We start from the raw sequence: 18,110 nt of genomic DNA on the forward strand, positions 1-18,110 counted from the left end.
AGGAATGTGTGGTAGCTTTAGGATGGAAGCTTGAAGAATGTGTTGCATGGAGTTGCTTTTAAGGTGAAAAGTGACAAATTAGCACTTCAGCTAAGGAAATACAGGAAGCATGTCCTGGTATCTTCATGAAAGTGGTCATGTTCCCCATGAGGGTGGTGAGACACTGGCACAGGGTGCCCAGGGAGGTGGTGGGAACTGCTGATGGGAATTGCTGTAAAGCTTCTCCTGTGAGGACAGGTTGAGAGAGTTGGGGCTGTTCAGTCTGGAGAGGAGAAGGCTCCAAGGAGACCTCATTGTGGCCTTCCAGTATCTGCAGGGGGCTCCAAGAAAGCTGGGGAGGGACTTTTGAGGGTGTCAGGGAGAGATAGGACTGGGGGGAATGGATCCAAGCTGGAGGAGGGGAGATTTAGGTCAGACATTAGGGAGAAGTTGTTCCCCATGAGGGTGGTGAGAGCCTGGCACAGGTTGCCCAGGGAGGTGGTGGCAGCCTCCTGCCTGGAGGTGTTTGCAGCCAGGCTGGATGTGGCTGTGAGCAACCTGCTGTAGTGTGAGGTGTCCCTGCCCATGGCAGGGGGTTGGAGCTGTGGATGATCCTTGAGGTCCCTTCCAACCCTGACAACTCTGTGTCTAACCTGGGGGTGTGAGTGGAGCTTCTGAATGCAGAAGAGAGCAGTTGGGGGAAGAAAAAAAAAGGAGAAGTGTTGAGCAAGGGAACTTTAGTTCTTGGCACCAGACTGAGGGAATGACAAAGAGTGATTAAAAGTGCTGCCATGGAGAATCAGGCTCATATGTTCCTGAATTTAATTTTTAAACAGCTTGGGTCTGTTCCCATTCAGAAGCCAAAACCCACTGCAGAACCTGCTGCATCTGAAGCTACTTTCCAAAGGTTTTGTTAAAGGCTGGTTCCTGTCTGCAGTGGTTTTGGTACTCTGCCTGCCCAAAGGGCTTGCAAGCCAAAAGGTGTCTGTGGAGTTGCACAGTGCCAGTGCAGCTCAATATTTGTAAGGAATGACTCCCAGAATATGAAGTGGAGGAGAAGCTCAACAGGAGCCAGCAGGGAGCACTTGCAGCCCAGAGAGCCAAGCAGAGCCTGGGCTGCAGCAAGAGAAGTGTGGCCAGCAGGGCAGGGAGGGGATCCTGCCCCTCTGCTCCACTCTGCTGAGACCACAGCTGGAGCTCTGGGGCCAGGTCTGGAGCCTCTGTGCCAGGAAGGATCTGGAGGGGCTGGAAGGTGTCCAGAGAAGGGCCAGGAGGATGAGCAGAGGACTGGAGCTGCTCTGCTGTGAGGACAGACTGAGGGAGTTGGGGTTGTGCAGGCTGGAGAGGAGAAGGCTCTGAGGAGACCTCATTGTGGCCTTCCAGGATCTGAAGGGGGCTCCAAGAAAGCTGGGGAGGGACTTCTGAGGGTGTCAGGGAGTGATAGGACTAAGGGGATGGAGCAAAAGTAGAAGTGGGGAGATTGAGATTGGATGTGAGGAAGAAGTTGTTCCCCATGAGGGTGGTGAGAGCCTGGCACAGGTTGCCCAGGGAGGTGGTGGAAGCCTCACCCCTGGAGGTGTTTGCAGCCAGGCTGGATGTGGCTGTGAGCAACCTGCTGTAGTGTGAGGTGTCCCTGCCCATGGCAGGGGGTTGGAGCTGGCTGAGCCTTGAGGTCCCTTCCAACCCTGACAGTTCTGTGATTCTCTAGGTGCACAGAGACAACTCTTTAAGACAAAAGAAAACAGAACAGAGAGTCATTTTTGCCAGATTTTGTATTGTGTTTGTATTTTCTATTTTGTTTTTATTTTGTAATTTGTTTGTATTTGTTTGTTTGTTCCCCCCCCCCCCCAGGTGTTTCACTGCCCCACGAAGAATCTCTGCGGATTGTGAACAAAGGAGACGAGCTGAGGCTGCCTTGCAACGAGGAGGGGCCTGTGACCTGGAGCTTCCAGAACTCAGACCCATCAGCAAAAGCAAGGAGCTCCAATGAGAAGGAGTGGTACACCAAAAATGCAACAGTCAGAGACATAGGCAGATACGAGTGCAAAAGCAAGGGGAACACTGTCTCCTCCTTCTATGTCTTTGTGAAAGGTAAATCCCAAGGCAGGAATTATTTCTGCTCCCACCTCCCCACCCCCTGCCATTCCCACTCCCCCAGTAACAGGGCAGGAATTGCTGGAGGAGGGAAATTTGAGGTACAGAGAGAGCACAGTCTGATAGGATAAATCTTCTTCCCTGTCCAGTAGTAGATAGAACTCACTGCCAGCTTTGCTTGCCATGGCCTTTGGCACCACAGCAAAGTTCTGGATGAGTTTCTCTTCACATCCCTGTGGATTTCTGGTGAAATACACCTGAGCTCTCTCTCTAGAAGCCAGCCAGGTGATCACAGGCTCACAGGGTGTCAGGGCTTGCAAAGGACCTCCAGAGATCATCCAGTCCAAAGCCCCTGCCAGAGCAGCACCATAGAATCCAGCACAGGTCACACAGAACACATCCAGATGGGGCTGGAAAGGCTCCAGGGAAGGAGACTCCACAACCTCTCTGGGCAACCTGCTCCAGGGCTCTGGGACCCTCACAGGGAAGAAGTTCCTCCTCCTGTTGAGCTGGAACCTCCTGTGCTGCTGCTGACATCCATTGCCCTTTGTCCTGTCACAGGGTGTAACTGAGCATAGCCTGCTCCCTCCCTCCTGACCCCCAGCCCTCAGCTATTGATAGACATTGATCAGATCCCTCTCAGCCTTCTCCTCTCCAGACTGCACAGCCCCAGGGCTCTCAGCCTCTCCTCCCCAGGCACTGCTGCAGTCCCTTCAGCATCCTTGCAGCCCTCCCTTGGGCTCTCCCCAGCAGATCCCTGTCCCTCCTGAGCTGGGGAGCCCAGAGCTGGATGCAATATTCCAGGTGAGGTCTCAGCAGGGCAGAGCAGAGGGGGAGGAGAAGCTCCCTGGCTCTGCTGGCCACACTCCTCTGCATGCAGCCCAGGACCCCATTGTCCCTCTTGGCCCCCAGGGCACATTGCTGTCCCATGCAGAACTTGCTGCCCAGCAGCACTCCCAGGTCCCTCTCCTTGGGGCTGCTCTCCAGCAGATCCCCTCCCAGCCTGTGCTGCTGCAGTTTATCCTTCCTGCCCAGCTGCAGGGCTCTGAAGCAGTTGTGTGTGTCTGGGAGGGCAGAAGCAGTATGGGGAACTGCCTTTTGAATTCCATGCCATCCATCAGTGTGGAGCTATGCAAGGTCTGGCCTCAAGTTCTTGACTGACTGAGGCAGTGAGCTAAAGGGTTTGGCTTGCTGAGGCTGGGCTCTGAGGCTTCAGTCTGCAGGCAGCAATGAGTCCTCTGCCTGCAGCTCCTGGTCTCCCTTGTGACTGACAGGGGTGTCTCAGATGGGGATGAGCTTTCCCCTGCTCTCACACAGTTGTGCACATCCTCTATGACTTTTCCTCTTCACATCTCTTCTTCTGTGGGCTCCTGACCTGTGGTTTATCAGCTGCCTGCAGGATGACAGTTCACCAGGCCTTGCAGTCCTCTTCTCTTTCCAATGCAGACAGTTGTTTTGCTGCTTCTCCACACAGCTCTGCTGCTCTTTCTTCCCTGTTGATGATGGATGAAGCCCTTAGAGCATGCCCTTTCCTGGGCACAGCATTCCTTGTCCAGCAAGGGCTGTCTCAAAGCCTGCCAATCCAAGGTGGTTCTGTAAGCCAGGGGGATAGATACAGGCACAGCAGGGCAGAGAGTGCTTTCCTGAGGGAAGAGCAGAGGATCACACAATTACAGAGGCTGGAAAAGACCTCTGAGACCATCAAGTCCAACCTGTGACCTAGCACCACCACATCATAGAATCACAGAATTGTCAGTGCTGGAAGGGAGCTCAAGGCTCAGCCAGCTCCAACCCCCTGCCATGGGCAGGGACACCTCACACTACAGCAGGTTGCTCACAGCCACATCCAGCCTGGCTGCAAACACCTCCAGGCAGGAGGCTGCCACCACCTCCCTGGGCAACCTGTGCCAGGCTCTCACCACCCTCATGGGGAACAACTTCTCTCTTCTGTGAAGAATTTCTTCCTAACATCCAGCCCAAACCTCCCCTGGCACAGCTTGAGACTGTGTCCTCTTGTTCTGGTGCTGCTTGCCTGGGAGAAGAGACCAACCCCCACCTGGCTACAACCTCCCTGCAGGGAGTTGCAGAGAGCAAGAAGGTCTCCCCTGAGCCTCCTCTTCTCCAGGCTAAGCAACCCCAGCTCCCTCAGCCTCTCCTCCCAGGGCTGTGCTCCAGACCCCTCCCCAGCTTTGTTGCCCTTCTCTGGGCACCTTCCAGCAACTCAACATCTTTCTTGAATGGAGGAGCCCAGAACTGGAGACAGGACTCAAGGTGTGGCCTAACCAGTGCTGAGTCCAGGGCACAATGACCTCCCTGCTCCTGCTGGCCACACTGTTCCTGACCCAGGCCAGGATGCCATTGGCCTTCTTGGGCATCTTGCAGCAACTGCTTCAGCATCAACTTCTGTTTATGGGAAGGCATTCCCCTGATTATGAATCCTGCTTTACCTGTTTGATTACTGTCTGCTGATTGCCTGCTCAAGGCAGATGTGTAAACATCACAAGCTTTCTTGGCTACCTGGGCACACTGCTGGCTCATGTTCAGCCTCCTATCCACCACTGCCCCCAGGTCCCTTTCTGCCTGGCTGCTCTCAGCCACTCTGACCCCAGCCTGTAGCACTGCCTGGGGTTGCTGTGGCCAAAGTGTAGATCTCAGCACTTCGATGCCATGCCACTGGCCTCTGCCCATCTGTGCAGCCTGGCAAGGTCCCTCTGCAGAGCTCTCCTCCCCTCCAACAGATCAACTCCTGCCCCCAGCTTGGTGTCCTCTGCAGACTTACTGATGATGGACTCAGTCCCCTTATCCAGATCATCAATAGAGATATTGAACAGGCTGGGGCCTGGTTCAAGTCCTCTGTGTTTGTGTGCTGTGGGGTGGCCAGGATGAAATGCAGGAGGAAAGTTGCCTTTTGGAAGGTTCCTTGGTGAGCTCTCAGTCAGCTCTCCTGTTGGTATGGCCTGTTTTTGGTTTGCTTTCTTTCCTTCTAAGGAGGATAAAAATAGCCTCAGCTTTCAGGGAGGGGAGAGAGAAAGAGAAGTTGTGTGGTGCTTCCCCTGGCAGCAACGTGTGTTCCTTCAGATTGTGTGCTTTACAGAAGTGAAAGCCATAATTTAGGTGCTTTTCAACTTCCATTTGCTCATAAATTTCTCCCCAAAGCCTCCTGTGGGCATGGAGCCCTTACAGCCCTGCCACTGTTGCTGACAGCAAATGACTCTTAATGAGCTGTGGCGATCTGAGGGCTGCTGCTGGGGGCTGGAAGGTGGAGAGGCGTTGGGAGCTAAAGAAGGGCCAAAAAATAAAGCAAAACTAGAGAGCTTCATCTCCAAATAGCAAGCAAGGTTATTTTTAGTGCAGATGAGTGGTACTGAGTGCTGCTGCACATCTCCTGCTGTCTGCTCTTTCAGGGCAGAATGGGATGTCTCTTGGTCAGTAGGGGTTGGGTCATGCTTGGGGGCTTTAGTGGCTGAGTGTCAAACTTGCTTCTAAGTCTGCTGGAGAGCAGCCCCAAGGAGAGGGACCTGGGAGTGCTGCTGGGCAGCAAGTTCTGCATGGGACAGCAATGTGCCCTGGGGGCCAAGAGGGACAATGGGGTCCTGGGCTGCATGCAGAGGAGTGTGGCCAGCAGAGCCAGGGAGGTTCTCCTTTCCCTCTACCCTGCCCTGATGAGGCCCCACCTGGAATATTGCATCCAGCTCTGGGCTCCCCAGTTCAGGAGGGACAGGGATCTGCTGGAGAGAGTCCAAGGGAGGGCTGCAAGGATGCTGAAGGGACTGCAGCAGTGCCTGGGGAGGAGAGGCTGAGAGCCCTGGGGCTGTGCAGTCTGGAGAGGAGAGGGATCTGATCAATGTCTATCAATATCTGAGGGCTGGGGGTCAGGAGGGAAGAGACAGACTCTGCTCACTTGTGCCTGGGATAGGACAAAGGGCAATGGATGTAAGCTGCAGCACAGGAGGTTCCACCTCAGCATGAGGAGGAACTCCTGCAATGTGAGGGTCCCAGAGCCCTGGAGCAGGCTGCCCAGAGAGGTTGTGGAGTCTCCTTCTCTGGAGCCTTTCCAGCCCCATCTGGATGTGTTCTGTGTGACCTGTGCTGGATTCTATGGTGCTGCTCTGGCAGGGGGTTGGACTGGATGATCTCCTGAGGTCCCTTTCAACCCCTGACATCCTCTGATCCTGTGTGCTGCTGCCCAGCTGCAGAGTTAGGGATGTTAAAGCTCCCTGTGCAATGCCAGCTTCTCTCTGACAGGTCTTTGCCTTTCTCCCCAGACCCAAACGTGCTCTTCCTGGTCGACTCTCTGATCTATGGGAAGGAGGACAGTGACATCCTGCTGGTGTGCCCACTGACAGACCCAGATGTCTCCAACTTCACCCTGAGGAGGTGTGACGGCAAGCGCCTGCCCAGGAACATGACCTTCATTCCCAACCCTCAGAAGGGCATCGTCATAAAGAACGTCCAGAGGTCCTTCAAGGGCTGCTACCAGTGCTTGGCCATGCACAATGGGGTTGAAAAGATATCAGAGAACATTTTCCTCAATGTCAGGCCAGGTAACACAAGATTTTCTGGTGGTTTTTTTGCCTGGTAGAGCTCCTGATTTTGCCTTTCACCTCCCAGGAGCTGAGGGGAAGTGCTGTGAGCCCCTAGTGCAGCAAGGATCTGGAGGTGCTGGAGGGTGTCCAGAGCAGGGCCAGGAGGATGAGCAGAGGGCTGGAGCTGCTCTGCTGTGAGGACAGACTGAGGGAGTTGGGGTTGTGCAGTCTGGAGAGGAGAAGGCTCCAAGGTGACCTCATTGTGGCCTTCCAGTATCTGCAGGGGGCTCCAAGAAAGCTGGGAAGGGACTTTTGAGGGTGTCAGGGAGGGATAGGACTGGGGGGGATGGAGCAAAACTAGAAGTGGGGAGATTGAGATTGGATGTTAGGAAGAAGTTGTTCCCCACGAGGGTGGTGAGAGCCTGGCACAGGCTGCCCAGGGAGGTGGTGGCAGCCTCATCCCTGGAGGTGTTTGCAGCCAGGCTGGATGTGGCTGTGAGCAACCTGCTGCAGTGTGAGGTGTCCCTGCTCGTGGCAGGGGGTTGGGACTGGCTGAGCCTTGAGCTCCCTTCCAACCCTGACAGTTCTGTGATTGTATATTCAAAGCCATCTCCTGTAGACTGAAAGAGTTCATTTTCTCAAGGTCCTGCCCTTGTCCTGGGGGGGTCTGGAGGTGCTGATCTCCCCTTTTCCTGCTCAGAGGCTCTTGCACACCAGAGGATCGTTGTGTGGCACCTGTGGGTGCTGCAGGCTGCCCCAAAGCAGTTGCTGGCCCTGGAAGGCTTCGTGTGGGCAAATTGATCTTCTGGATTGTGGCTGTGCTGAGCAGGTTTGGTCCTGATCACTGTCATTTTCTGTTCCTGGTGGTTTCCAGGGGCTGATTTTATCTTCACCATTCTAGGAAAAGTGGTCTGTGCTGTTAAGCTTCGAGGACAAACCAGCAGGCTGAGGTCTGGGCAGGCAAGGTGGAGATTTGGGTGCCTGACTCACGTCTGTTGCCCACAAGTGGCAGCAGCAGGAACTGGTTGATAGCCTTGAGGAAGGATTGAGTGGAGAGGCAGGACCTGGGGGAATGGAGAGGCCTTTTATGTCTTTGTGAGTGGGGATGGGCACAACAGCATCCATGTGCCAAGATGATGAGGAGGAAAGCTTTGTGGCTGAGCTGCCAGATGCATTCATACTTGTTCTGTGAGTGAGGATGTGCCAAGATGATGAGGAGGAAGAGGAGGAATGCTTTGTGGCTGAGCAGCCAGATGCACTCAGACCTGTTATGACTCCCTACATTTGACCTTCACATGCCCTTGTGCCCTGGAGTTGGGTGGTTAAGTGGGTTTGGGAGGGAGGAGTGTGGCTTCTCCACAGAGAAGCAGTCCAGCACCTGGCTGTGCAATACATGAGAGGCTGGTTTTGTCTGGGCCTTTTGGAGCCTCTGGTTACTCTGTGTGTCATTAATTGTCATTAATCCACTGTATAAATACCCAGGAGAGCAGTGGAGGGAGCAGCTCAGCAAGGCAGGCTGGCTCAGCATTTCCTCAGGAGCAAGGAAATGGCTTTGTTCTCCCCATAGCTCTGGGGCTCTTTGGGTGAACTAACTCCTTGCTGCAGCAGAGAAGGTCTCCACTAAGGTGTGTGCAATGCAAAGGCTACAGGGAGCTCTGGGGAGGGACCATCCCCATCCATGCACACAATGGAGATGATCTGCTGGAGAGCAGCCCCAAGGAGAGGGACCTGGGAGTGCTGCTGGGCAGCAAGTTCTGCATGGGACAGCAATGTGCCCTGGGGGCCAAGAGGGACAATGGGGTCCTGGGCTGCATGCAGAGGAGTGTGGCCAGCAGAGCCAGGGAGGTTCTCCTCCCCCTCTGCTCTGCCCTGCTGAGACCTCACCTGGAATATTGCATCCAGCTCTGGGCTCCCCAGCTCAGGAGGGACAGGGATCTGCTGGGGAGAGTCCAAGGGAGGGCTGCAAGGATGCTGAAGGGACTGCAGCACTGCCTGGGGAGGAGAGGCTGAGAGCCCTGGGGCTGTGCAGTCTGGAGAGGAGAAGGCTGAGAGGGATCTGATCAATGTCTATCAATAGCTGAGGGCCAGGAAGGAAGGGACAGGGACAGGTTCTGCTCAGTAGCACCCTGGGATAGTACAAGGGGCAATGGATGGAAACCTCAACATGAGGAGGAACTTCTTCCCTGTGAGGGTCCCAGAGCCCTGGAGCAGGCTGCCCAGAGAGGTTGTGGAGTCTCCTCTGGAGCCTTCCCAGCCCCATCTGGATGTGTTCTGTGTGACCTGTGCCGGATTCTATGGTGCTGCTCTGGCAGGGGGGTTGGATGGATGATCTTTGGGGGTCCCTTCCCACCCCTCACACCCTGTGAGCCTGTGACTATTTGGTCTTTTCCCACTCCCCAGCCCTGCTCTGCTAGCCCAGGCAGTGTTCATTTGCAGCCCTTCTCCAAACAGTGAGAAGCTTTATGACCTTCTTGCCTTTTGTTTTCCCTTCTTGTGGGCTGTCCATGGATGTCTCTGGTGGGGGAGAACAAAGCAATGCCTCCTGCACTGCCTTCCTCCTGTCTCTTGGGTATTGCTGAATGCCAGGGGAAGAGGTTTTTTTTCCACATGTGAGCCTCTCTCTCTGAAGGGAACAAACAGGTTCCTTTGTTCTCTTCCATGGCTGCTTCCAGCATGAGGCAAACATTTTTGCTGCCGTGTGAATGAGTGGCTGGGATGGGTGACGTCTCCCTCAGCTTTGTGTGACTTCACTGAGGCAGCTACAAAGCCTGTCTCAGAGGCAGGGAGAGAGTCTGGAAGACCCTTCTTCCATGCTGGCATTCAGAGTTTGAAAGTGAGTCTTCCTGCAGTAAAAAAAAGCCCTGGTGGGAGGTTCAGTGCAGCCTCACAAACGAGGAGAGGTTGGAGGAGAGGAGGGCGACAACAAAAACAAGCTGTGAAGGGAACAGAGCCGGAGAGCTGTGTGGAGATAAGAGCACAGTAGTCCTCAGATGGAGTCAACTGTTGGCAAAAGCCACCCAGAAACAGAACAGGGCTACAGTTAGCCCACAGCTGCTTGTAGCCAGGCACCTCCTTGGCTGATAAACTCATCCAGAGTCTTGGCTCCAGCCGCCTCAGTGAGCTGTGGCTGTGAGGAGAGGATGTGCTGAAGCCCTTCAGCTGGACCTGATGGAGCAGCTCCAGAGGAAGGCCACAAACATGCTCAGGGGGTTGGAGCAGCTCTCCTCCAAGGACAGGCTGAGGGAGCTGGGGGTGTTCAGCCTGGAGAAGAGAAGGTTCCAGGGAGACCTAAGAGCAGCCTGCCAGGACCTGAAGGGGGCTGCAAGAAGGCTGCAGAGAGACTGTTTGCAAAGGCCTGCAGGGACAGGGCCAGGGGCAAAGGCTTCAAACTAGAGCAGAGCAGATTGAGATTGGATAGCAGCAAGTTCTTCACTATGAGGGTGGTGGAACACTGGAGCAGGTTGCCCAGGGAGGTGGTTGAGGCTTCATCCCTAGAGATACTCAAGGTGAAGCTGGACAGGGCTCTGGGCAGCCTGATCTAGCTGGGGATGTCCCTGCTGAGTGCAGGGAGGTTGTACTGGATGAGCTTTGGAGGTCACTTCCAGCCCAGCCCATTCCATGATTCTACCTCTCCTATGCTGACCCTCAGGGGGGTTTCAGGGACCTGCTGGACAGCACTTGGGCTCCGCTGTTGCATTTTGTGATTGAAAGCTGCAGTTAGTGGCAGCCTGTGGCTCTTCACTGCCTGATCCTCACCCTGTGTGCAGCTCCAGGGTGCAACCTTTTAATTGCTGTCCTGTAAGAATCCTCTCAGGGGTGGTTCAACCTCCTTCAAGTCTCTCCATGCCAGATGCTGTGCCCTAACCAGTTACCATCTACCTTCAAGTGCCTTTTGAGGGGAGACTGGAGCAGACACGTGCTCGCTGTGAAGGAACAGCTATGTGATATGGCACAGGGAATTGGAATTCCTCTCTCTCTGAGGCCTGGAATCCCATTGGAAAGTTAATGAGTGCTGGGGCTTTGTCCCTCCCCCACCACAAGAAGCTGTGAAGCGAAGGAGAAGTAACTCACTTCATTTGTTTTCCAGTTCACAAATCTCTTCCTGTCATCACCTTATCCAAAAGCTACGAGCTCCTCAAAGAAGGGGAGGATTTTGAAGTGACATGCATCATCACAGATGTGGATAGCAGTGTGCAAGCTAGCTGGATTGCTCCAAAACATGGGGTGAGTTCCTTGGAATGGGGTGAGTCCCTTGAGCTGTGTCGTGCATGCCTCACTACATAGACTCTGCAGGCATTCAAAGGCTGGTGCAAGGTCCTGCACCTGGGCTGGAACCATCCTCACTGTCAGCACAGGCTGGGGGGAGGAGGTGACAGAAAGCAGCCCTGTGGAAAAGGACTTGGGGGTGCTGGTGGATGAGAGGCTGGCCAGGAGCAGGCAGGGTGAGCTTGCAGCACAGAAGGCAAATCCCAGCCTGGGCTGCATCCAAAGCAGTGTTGCCAGCAGAGCCAGAGAGGGGATGCTGACACTTTGTATGCTGAGACCTCACCTGCAGTGCTGTGTGCAGCTCTGGAGCCCTCAGTATAGGAAGCACTTGGACCTGATGGAGAGGGTCCAGAGGAGGCCATGAAAGTGATCAGGGGGTTGGAGCAGCTCTGCTAGGAGGCCAGGCTGAGGGAGCTGGGGGTGTTCAGCCTGGAGAAGAGAAGGCTCCAGGGAGACCTAAGAGCAGCCTGCCAGGACCTGAAGAGGGCTGCAAGAAGGCTGCAGAGAGACTGTTTGCAAAGGCCTGCAGGGACAGGACCAGGGGCAATGGCTTGAAATGAGAGCAGAGCAGATTGAGATTGGATGTGAGGAACAAGTTCTGCACCATGAGGCTGGTGGAACACTGGAACAGGTTGCCCAGGGAGGGGGTTGAGGCTCCATCCCTGGAGATATTCAAGGTGAGGCTGGACAGGGCTCTGGGCAACCTGATCCAGTGGAGGATGTCCCTGCTGGCTGCAGAGGGGCTTGGTTGGACTGGATGAGCTTTGGAGGCTCCTTCCAGCCCAGCCCATTCTGTGAATACCTGGTGCTGTGTGGGTTTGGATTTGTTGCTGTTCCAAAGGTCCCCCAGACTGCAGAGGGGACAGCAGCTGCCCCATGCCCTCGTGGACAGCTGGGATAAGAAAGCCTCTGGCAGGGCTTTTATTGCCAAAGAAAAAGTAGAATTAAAGGTTAGGCTCCTCAGTGTGAAGTTTAGGTGACCTCTCTTGGGCTGCCTTAAGCTGGGAGGCCTGGAGTGCCTTCCACCTCCCATTGCAATCAATGGGGGCTGCAAATACCAACATCATGGACTGCAAATTACCCATTGCAGTCGTTGTCATCACACCAGTCAGATACCTGCTAATTAGCATGGGGCTGTGTGTGACAGGAATCGTGGTGAGCACTCCCAGGGATGATTAATTCATTTAAATTACACAGTGTGGCTCACTGGCTGGGAGGGAGGCACTGACAGATGAGCCACTGAGCTGGCTTCTGCCTGCAGTGATAGATGAACTTCACTGCCTGGCATCACCAGGTGAAACCACTGGCAGGCTGAGTGCTCCAGGAGAGTTTGTCACTGGCAGCACAGCTCTTCTGCAGACCTAAAGGAGCAGAGAGATTCCCTGCCCCTGGCCAGAGCCAGCCTGCTGCCAGCTCTGCCTTGGGAAGCCAGCAGCATTCCCTAGGTTGGCTTTTTTAAGGCCCCTCCTTGGGCTGCTGGCTGTGGCCTGACACTGAAATGGAACAAGAGCCCTTGTGAGAGAAAAAATCTGTTAGTAGCTCTGTGTACACCTCCATGGCAGTTGGCTGCTCCTTTGCTGCTGCTGGTGGTGACCAGAGTGCAGAATCCAGAGCCATGGATGGGAGGAAAAAAACCCACAAAAAAGGCTTCTGTGATGTTTGGATCAATCACATCTCCTTAAGCAGATAGCACAGGGGGGGGGACTGCTCCCTGGGGCTGCCCAGGCCATGCTTAGCTCATCTGCTGCCTCTGACAGAGCTGCTCTCACTAAGTGCTCCCAACCCACAGCTCCCAAAGTTGAGGAGCTCTTAATGACATGCAGGCAGCGTGGGACATCCAGATGGGGCTTCTGGTCCTGTGCCAAGGTCAAGTGCAAGTCCTTCATCTGAGAGCATCATCCCTTCTCTCATTCCCCTCTGTCTTTGCTGCAGGGTGGGGAAAGTGGGGCCCTCCCTGCAGCTGGGGGGCTCTCTCACTTCTGATGTTAGGAGTAGCAGCCACCAGGAAAACATTTATGACCAAATCAGTTTGTTTGATCTTTCTGGTAAACAGCAGGGGCTGGGGGCTGCTGGGGCTGGGGGCTGCTGGGGCTGGGGGCTGCTAGGGCTGGGGGCTGCTGGGGCTGGGGGCTGCTGGGGCTGGGGGCTGCTGGGGCTGGGGGCTGCTGTCTTTTGGATGTTGAGTATCCCATTAAATTCTGTGCTGGAACAGAATGCAAACAATTCATGTTTGAATAAATCACAGAATCAATTGTCAGGGCTGGAAGGGAGCTCAAGGCTCAGCCAGTTCCAACCCCCCTGCCATGGGCAGGGACACCTCACACCACAGCAGGTTGCTCACAGCCACATCCAGCCTGGCTGCAAACACCTCCAGGCAGGAGGCTGCCACCACCTCCCTGGGCAACCTGTGCCAGGCTCTCACCACCCTCATGGGGAACAACTTCTTCCTCACAGCCAATCTCAATCTCCCCACTTCTACTTTTGTTCCATCCCTCCAGTCCTATCCCTCCCTGACACCCTCAAAAGCCCCTCCCCAGCTTTCTTGGAGCCCCCTGCAGATCCTGGAAGGCCACAATTAGGTCTCCTGGGAGCCTTCTCTTCTCCAGCCTGCACAACCCCAACTCCCTCAGTCTGTCCTCACAGCAGAGCAGCTCCAGCCCTCTGCTCATCCTCCTGGCCCTGCTCTGGACACCTTCCAGCACCTCCAGATCCTTCCTGGCACAGAGGCTCCAGACCTGGCCCCAGAGCTCCAGCTGTGGTCTCAGCAGAGTGGAGCAGAGGGGCAGAATCCCCTCCCTGCCCTGCTGGCCACACTTCTCTTGCTGCAGCCCAGGCTCTGCTTGGCTCTCTGGGCTGCAAGTGCTCACTGCTGGCTCCTGCTGAGCTTCTCCTCCCCCAGCACCCCCAGGTCCTTCTCTTCAGGGCTGCTCTCCAGCCAGTCCCTGCCCAGCCTATATCTGTGCTTGGGGTTGCCCCAACCCAGCTGCAGGCCCTTGCACAATTCCATTTTGTCCTGAATGAGAGGAAAACAACCAAAGCCCCAAAGGCTTTTTCCTTGTGTAACTGTGAAGTTCTCCCCACCTGGGCAAATTCAGAGATGTGCTGCAAGCAAGCCCCACCAGAACCAAGCAAGCTGCTATGGGTGGTTATTACAGCTCAGGAGGAATCAAAATGGTGCTGAGAAGATTCAATTTGAATGTAGAAGCTCTTGGAACCTCCAAGAATTGAAATCATTGTACTGGAAAATCATAACAAGTCCCAAGGCTGGATTAATCAATGTAAATTCTGCACTTTGGCAGAACCTGAAGTGAACAGCTCCAAGCAATTCACTTTTTCCATGCATGTGGAGCCCCAGAGCCATGTTACACTTAATGCTTTGAGAAGAGAAGGAGCTTTCCATTCTGAAATGAATACATCTTGATATTAATTAACAAATCTCTGCTAGTGCCATGGGCAGTGGCACTGAGTGCAGCCTCAGCAGGGCTGCTGGTGACACCAAGCTGTGTGGTGCAGCAGACAGCTGGAGGGAAGGGATCCATCCAGAAGGACCTGGACAGGCTGCAGAGCTGGGTCCATGACAACCTCATGAGGCTCAACAAGACCAAGGGCAAGGCCCTGCAGCTGGGGCAGGGCAATCCCAAGCACTGATACAGGCTGGGCAGGGACTGCTTGAGAGCAGCCCTGGAGAAAAGGCCCTGGGGGTGCTGGGGGAGGAGAAGCTCAACAGGAGCCAGCAGTGAGCACTTGCAGCCCAGAGAGCCAAGCAGAGCCTGGGCTGCAGCAAGAGAAGTGTGGCCAGCAGGGCCAGGGAGGGGATTCTGCCCCTCTGCTCCACTCTGCTGAGACCACAGCTGGAGCTCTGGGGCCAGGTCTGGAGCCTCTGTGCCAGGAAGGATCTGGAGGTGCTGGAAGGTGTCCAGAGCAGGGGCAGGAGGATGAGCAGAGGGCTGGAGCTGCTCTGCTCTGAGGAGAGACTGAGGGAGCTGGGGCTGTTCAGTCTGGAGAGGAGAAGGCTCTGAGGAGACCTAATTGTGGCCTTCCAGGATCTGCAGGGGGCTACAGGAAAGCTGGGGAGGGACTTTTGAGGGTGCCAGGGAGGGATAGGACTGGGGGGGATGGAGCAGAACTAGAAATGGGGAGATTGAGATTGGCTGTGAGGAAGAAGTTGTTGCCCATGAGGGTGGTGAGAGCCTGGCACAGGTTGCCCAGGGAGGTGGTGGCAGCCTCCTGCCTGGAGGTGTTTGCAGCCAGGCTGGATGTGGCTGTGAGCAACCTGCTGTGGTGTGAGGTGTCCCTGCCCATGGCAGGGGGTTGGAGCTGGCTGAGCCTTGAGGTCCCTTCCAACCCTGACAATTACTCTGTGAAAGTCAATCCCCTGTGGTCATTTTGCATCCAGCCCTGGAGCTAGGAGCATTGGTAGTGTAAATACAACCTTGTGTTGCTTCCTCACCTTCCTGGAGGGCAGAAATGCATCCAGAGTGAGCTGGCTCTGACCTTGGGCAAGTCCATTTGTCCTTTCTCATACACTCACATGGAATAAGGAATAAAGGGGAGGGGAGAGGGCTTAGGAAGGGGCCATTATCTCCCTGAGCCAGCTGAGCAGACCCCTGCTTTGGGCTGGAGAGATTCTAGTGGCGAGGCTGCTCGTGCTGCTGTGCAAAGTGATGAATATTAATGGAGCGAAATCAGCATTGCTTCTATTTTTGATTCTCTGGGAAGGAGGCTGCACCCCCAGTGCTTTGGATGTTAATTGTTGGTTGGTTTCTCTGGTTTGTGTTGTTTTGTGTGTGTTTTGTGTTGTGTTTTTTCCCCCCTTCCCTGGCAGGTTGTTAGAAGCAAGAGCAGGAATTTGGGTGATTATGGCTACGAAAGCAAATTAACGCTGAGCATCCGTTCCGTGGGGGTGAGCGACTCTGGAGAGTTCACCTGCCAAGCAGCAAACCCTTTTGGGAAAGCCAATGCCACAGTCACCTTGAGAGCACTAGGTAAAGAGTTCCTGCAGCAATCTGAACGATTCTGAGAGCTGGGGTGGAGTGTGTGTGTGGGGGGGAGGGTGGAAAGGGAGAAACTCTGGGGGTTGGACTCGATGAGCTCTTTGGGTCCCTTCCAACCCCTGACATCCTCTGGGGTGAGCTCTGGGGACACTTCCCTCCTTCCATCTCTCTCCTTTCACTCTCTCAGCCAGACCTGGGTGAGTGGAGTTGATTTACATCATCTAATCAACTAAACCATGGCACTGAGTGCCTCATCCAGGCTCTTCCTAAACACCTCCAGGGATGGGGACTCCACCACCTCCCTGGGCAGCACATCCCAATGGCCAATCTCTCTTGCTGGGAAGAATTTCTTCCTCACATCCAGCCTGAACTTCCCCTGGCACAGCTTGAGACTGTGTCCTCTCGTTCTGGTGCTGCTTGCCTGGGAGAAGAGACCAACCCCCACCTGGCTACAGTCTCCCTTCAGGGAGTTGTAGAGAGCAATGAGGTCTCCCCTGAGCCTTCTCTTCTCCAGGCTAAGCAACCCCAGCTCCCTCAGCCTCTCCTCCCAGGGCTGTGCTCCAGACCCCTCCCCAGCTTTGTTGCCCTTCTCTGGACACCTGCTAGTAACTCAACATCTTTCCTAAGCTGAGGGGCCTAGAAGCTGGATGATAGGTTGGACTTGATGATCTCCAAGGTCTTTTGCACCCTGGTTAATTCTGCTCTATTCTGTTCTAAAGGTTGCTGCTGACTGCTACCATCTGGGATGGCTCAGGAGGTGTTTGTGGTGTGTGTGTGTGACTGCTTCAATTTCCCTAAGCCTTTGCACGTTGCTGGAATGTGATGTGAGAACAAGCACCCAGCAGTGTGTTGCCATCTCCCTTCTTTGCCTCATCCTTCCTGGCTTGAATTTGAAATTGCACTCACTCTTAACTGGGTAAAAATCCCTGCTGAGGCCAGGCTGAGGGAGCTGGGGGCTCTTGAACTTGGAGCAGAGGAGCCTGAGGGCTGCCCTCCTTGCTGGGGATCAAGATGTGCAGGGCTGGAGCCAGGCTCTGCTCAGGGATGGCCAAGCACAGCACAAGGGGCACTGGGGGCAAGCTGGAGCAGAGGAGGTGTCACAGGACCAGGAGGGAAAACTTTATCCCTGTGAGGGTGGCAGAGCCTGGGGCAGGCTGCCCAGAGAGGTTGTGGAGTCTCCTGCTCTGGAGCCTTTCCAGCCCCATCTGGATGTGTTCTGTGTGCCCTGCCCTGGGTGATGTTGCCCTGGCAGGGGGTTGGGCTGGATGATCTCTGGAGGTCCCTCCCAACCCTTTACACTCTGTGATTCTGTGATGAGCAGAGCAAGCAATTTACCTTTGCCTCCTACTCTCCCCGTGCCTAAGCAGTTTGGGAGCCGAAGCACAAAGCATGTCTGTAGTACCTGCCTTCCAAGCACAGGAGACTTCACTGCCATCAGCATCTCAGCTGGTTTTTTGGCTTGGAAGCTGTATCTGTCCCTCTCAAATAATGCTGTGAGGAGCACTGCAGTGTGCACAAGGAGAGAGACTTTATTTACCTTCCTGTGTGAAGTAATTGTTAGGATGGAAGCAGCTTTTGGCTAACTCTTTCACAGGATGTTTGGAGTTAAATACACAGTTTGTAAGGATGGATGTTTAATTCTAGATCCTGTGTTCACACTTGAGTCAGGTAGGTATTTATGGGTTTAAATTAAGGGCCACAGAGGTGATCCAAGGGCTGGAGCAGCTCTGCTGTGAGCACAGGCTGAGGGAGCTGGGGCTGTGCAGCCTGCAGAAGAGAAGGCTCTGGGGGGACCTCAGAGCTGCCTGCCAGCACCTGAAGGGATCCTGCAGGAAGGCTGCAGAGGGACTTCTCCTCAGGGTGTCTGCAGACAGGCCCGGGGGGAATGGTTTGAAGCTGAGGCAGAGCAGGGTTAGAGTGGAGCTGAGGAAGAAGTTGTTGAGCAGGAGGCTGCTGAGCCTCTGGCCCAGGCTGCCCAGGGAGGCTGTGGCTGCCTCCTGCCTGGGGGTGCTGAAGGCCAGGCTGGATAAGGCCTTGAGCAGCTGAGTGTAGCTGAGAGGTGTCCCTGGGCATGGTGTGGAGGTTGGAGGAGCTGAGCTCTGAGCTCCCCTCTAACCATTCCATGATTCTGTGGAACTCACCAGCCATCACTTCCACAGGTTTTGGCTCATGTCTCTTAACAGGGAGCGAACTCCCTCCCTCTCCTTGTTTAATAAGAGACTCACTTGGAGGCTGCTGTGCATTAACTTGG

At 54.8% G+C, this 18,110-nt stretch overlaps 1 protein-coding gene across 2 annotated transcripts in view; it reads left to right on the top strand.

Annotated features, from left to right (window-relative positions):
- Positions 1-18,110, top strand: part of KIT (KIT proto-oncogene, receptor tyrosine kinase) — an 82,234-nt gene that overhangs the window by 24,392 nt on the left and 39,732 nt on the right. For both annotated transcript variants that reach the window (XM_068137704.1, XM_068137705.1), the window contains exons 2-5: positions 1,831-2,070; positions 6,339-6,617; positions 10,687-10,823; positions 15,691-15,850. In XM_068137704.1, the coding sequence (XP_067993805.1) occupies positions 1,831-2,070; positions 6,339-6,617; positions 10,687-10,823; positions 15,691-15,850 (816 nt within the window). The remainder of the gene's footprint in view (positions 1-1,830; positions 2,071-6,338; positions 6,618-10,686; positions 10,824-15,690; positions 15,851-18,110) is intronic.

The sequence above is a fragment of the Melanerpes formicivorus genome, unplaced genomic scaffold (assembly GCF_026170545.1).
Source record: "Melanerpes formicivorus ecotype bairdi unplaced genomic scaffold, bMelFor1.0.p_v2 SCAF_4, whole genome shotgun sequence".
In the NCBI taxonomy this organism is placed as follows: Eukaryota; Metazoa; Chordata; class Aves; order Piciformes; family Picidae; genus Melanerpes; species Melanerpes formicivorus.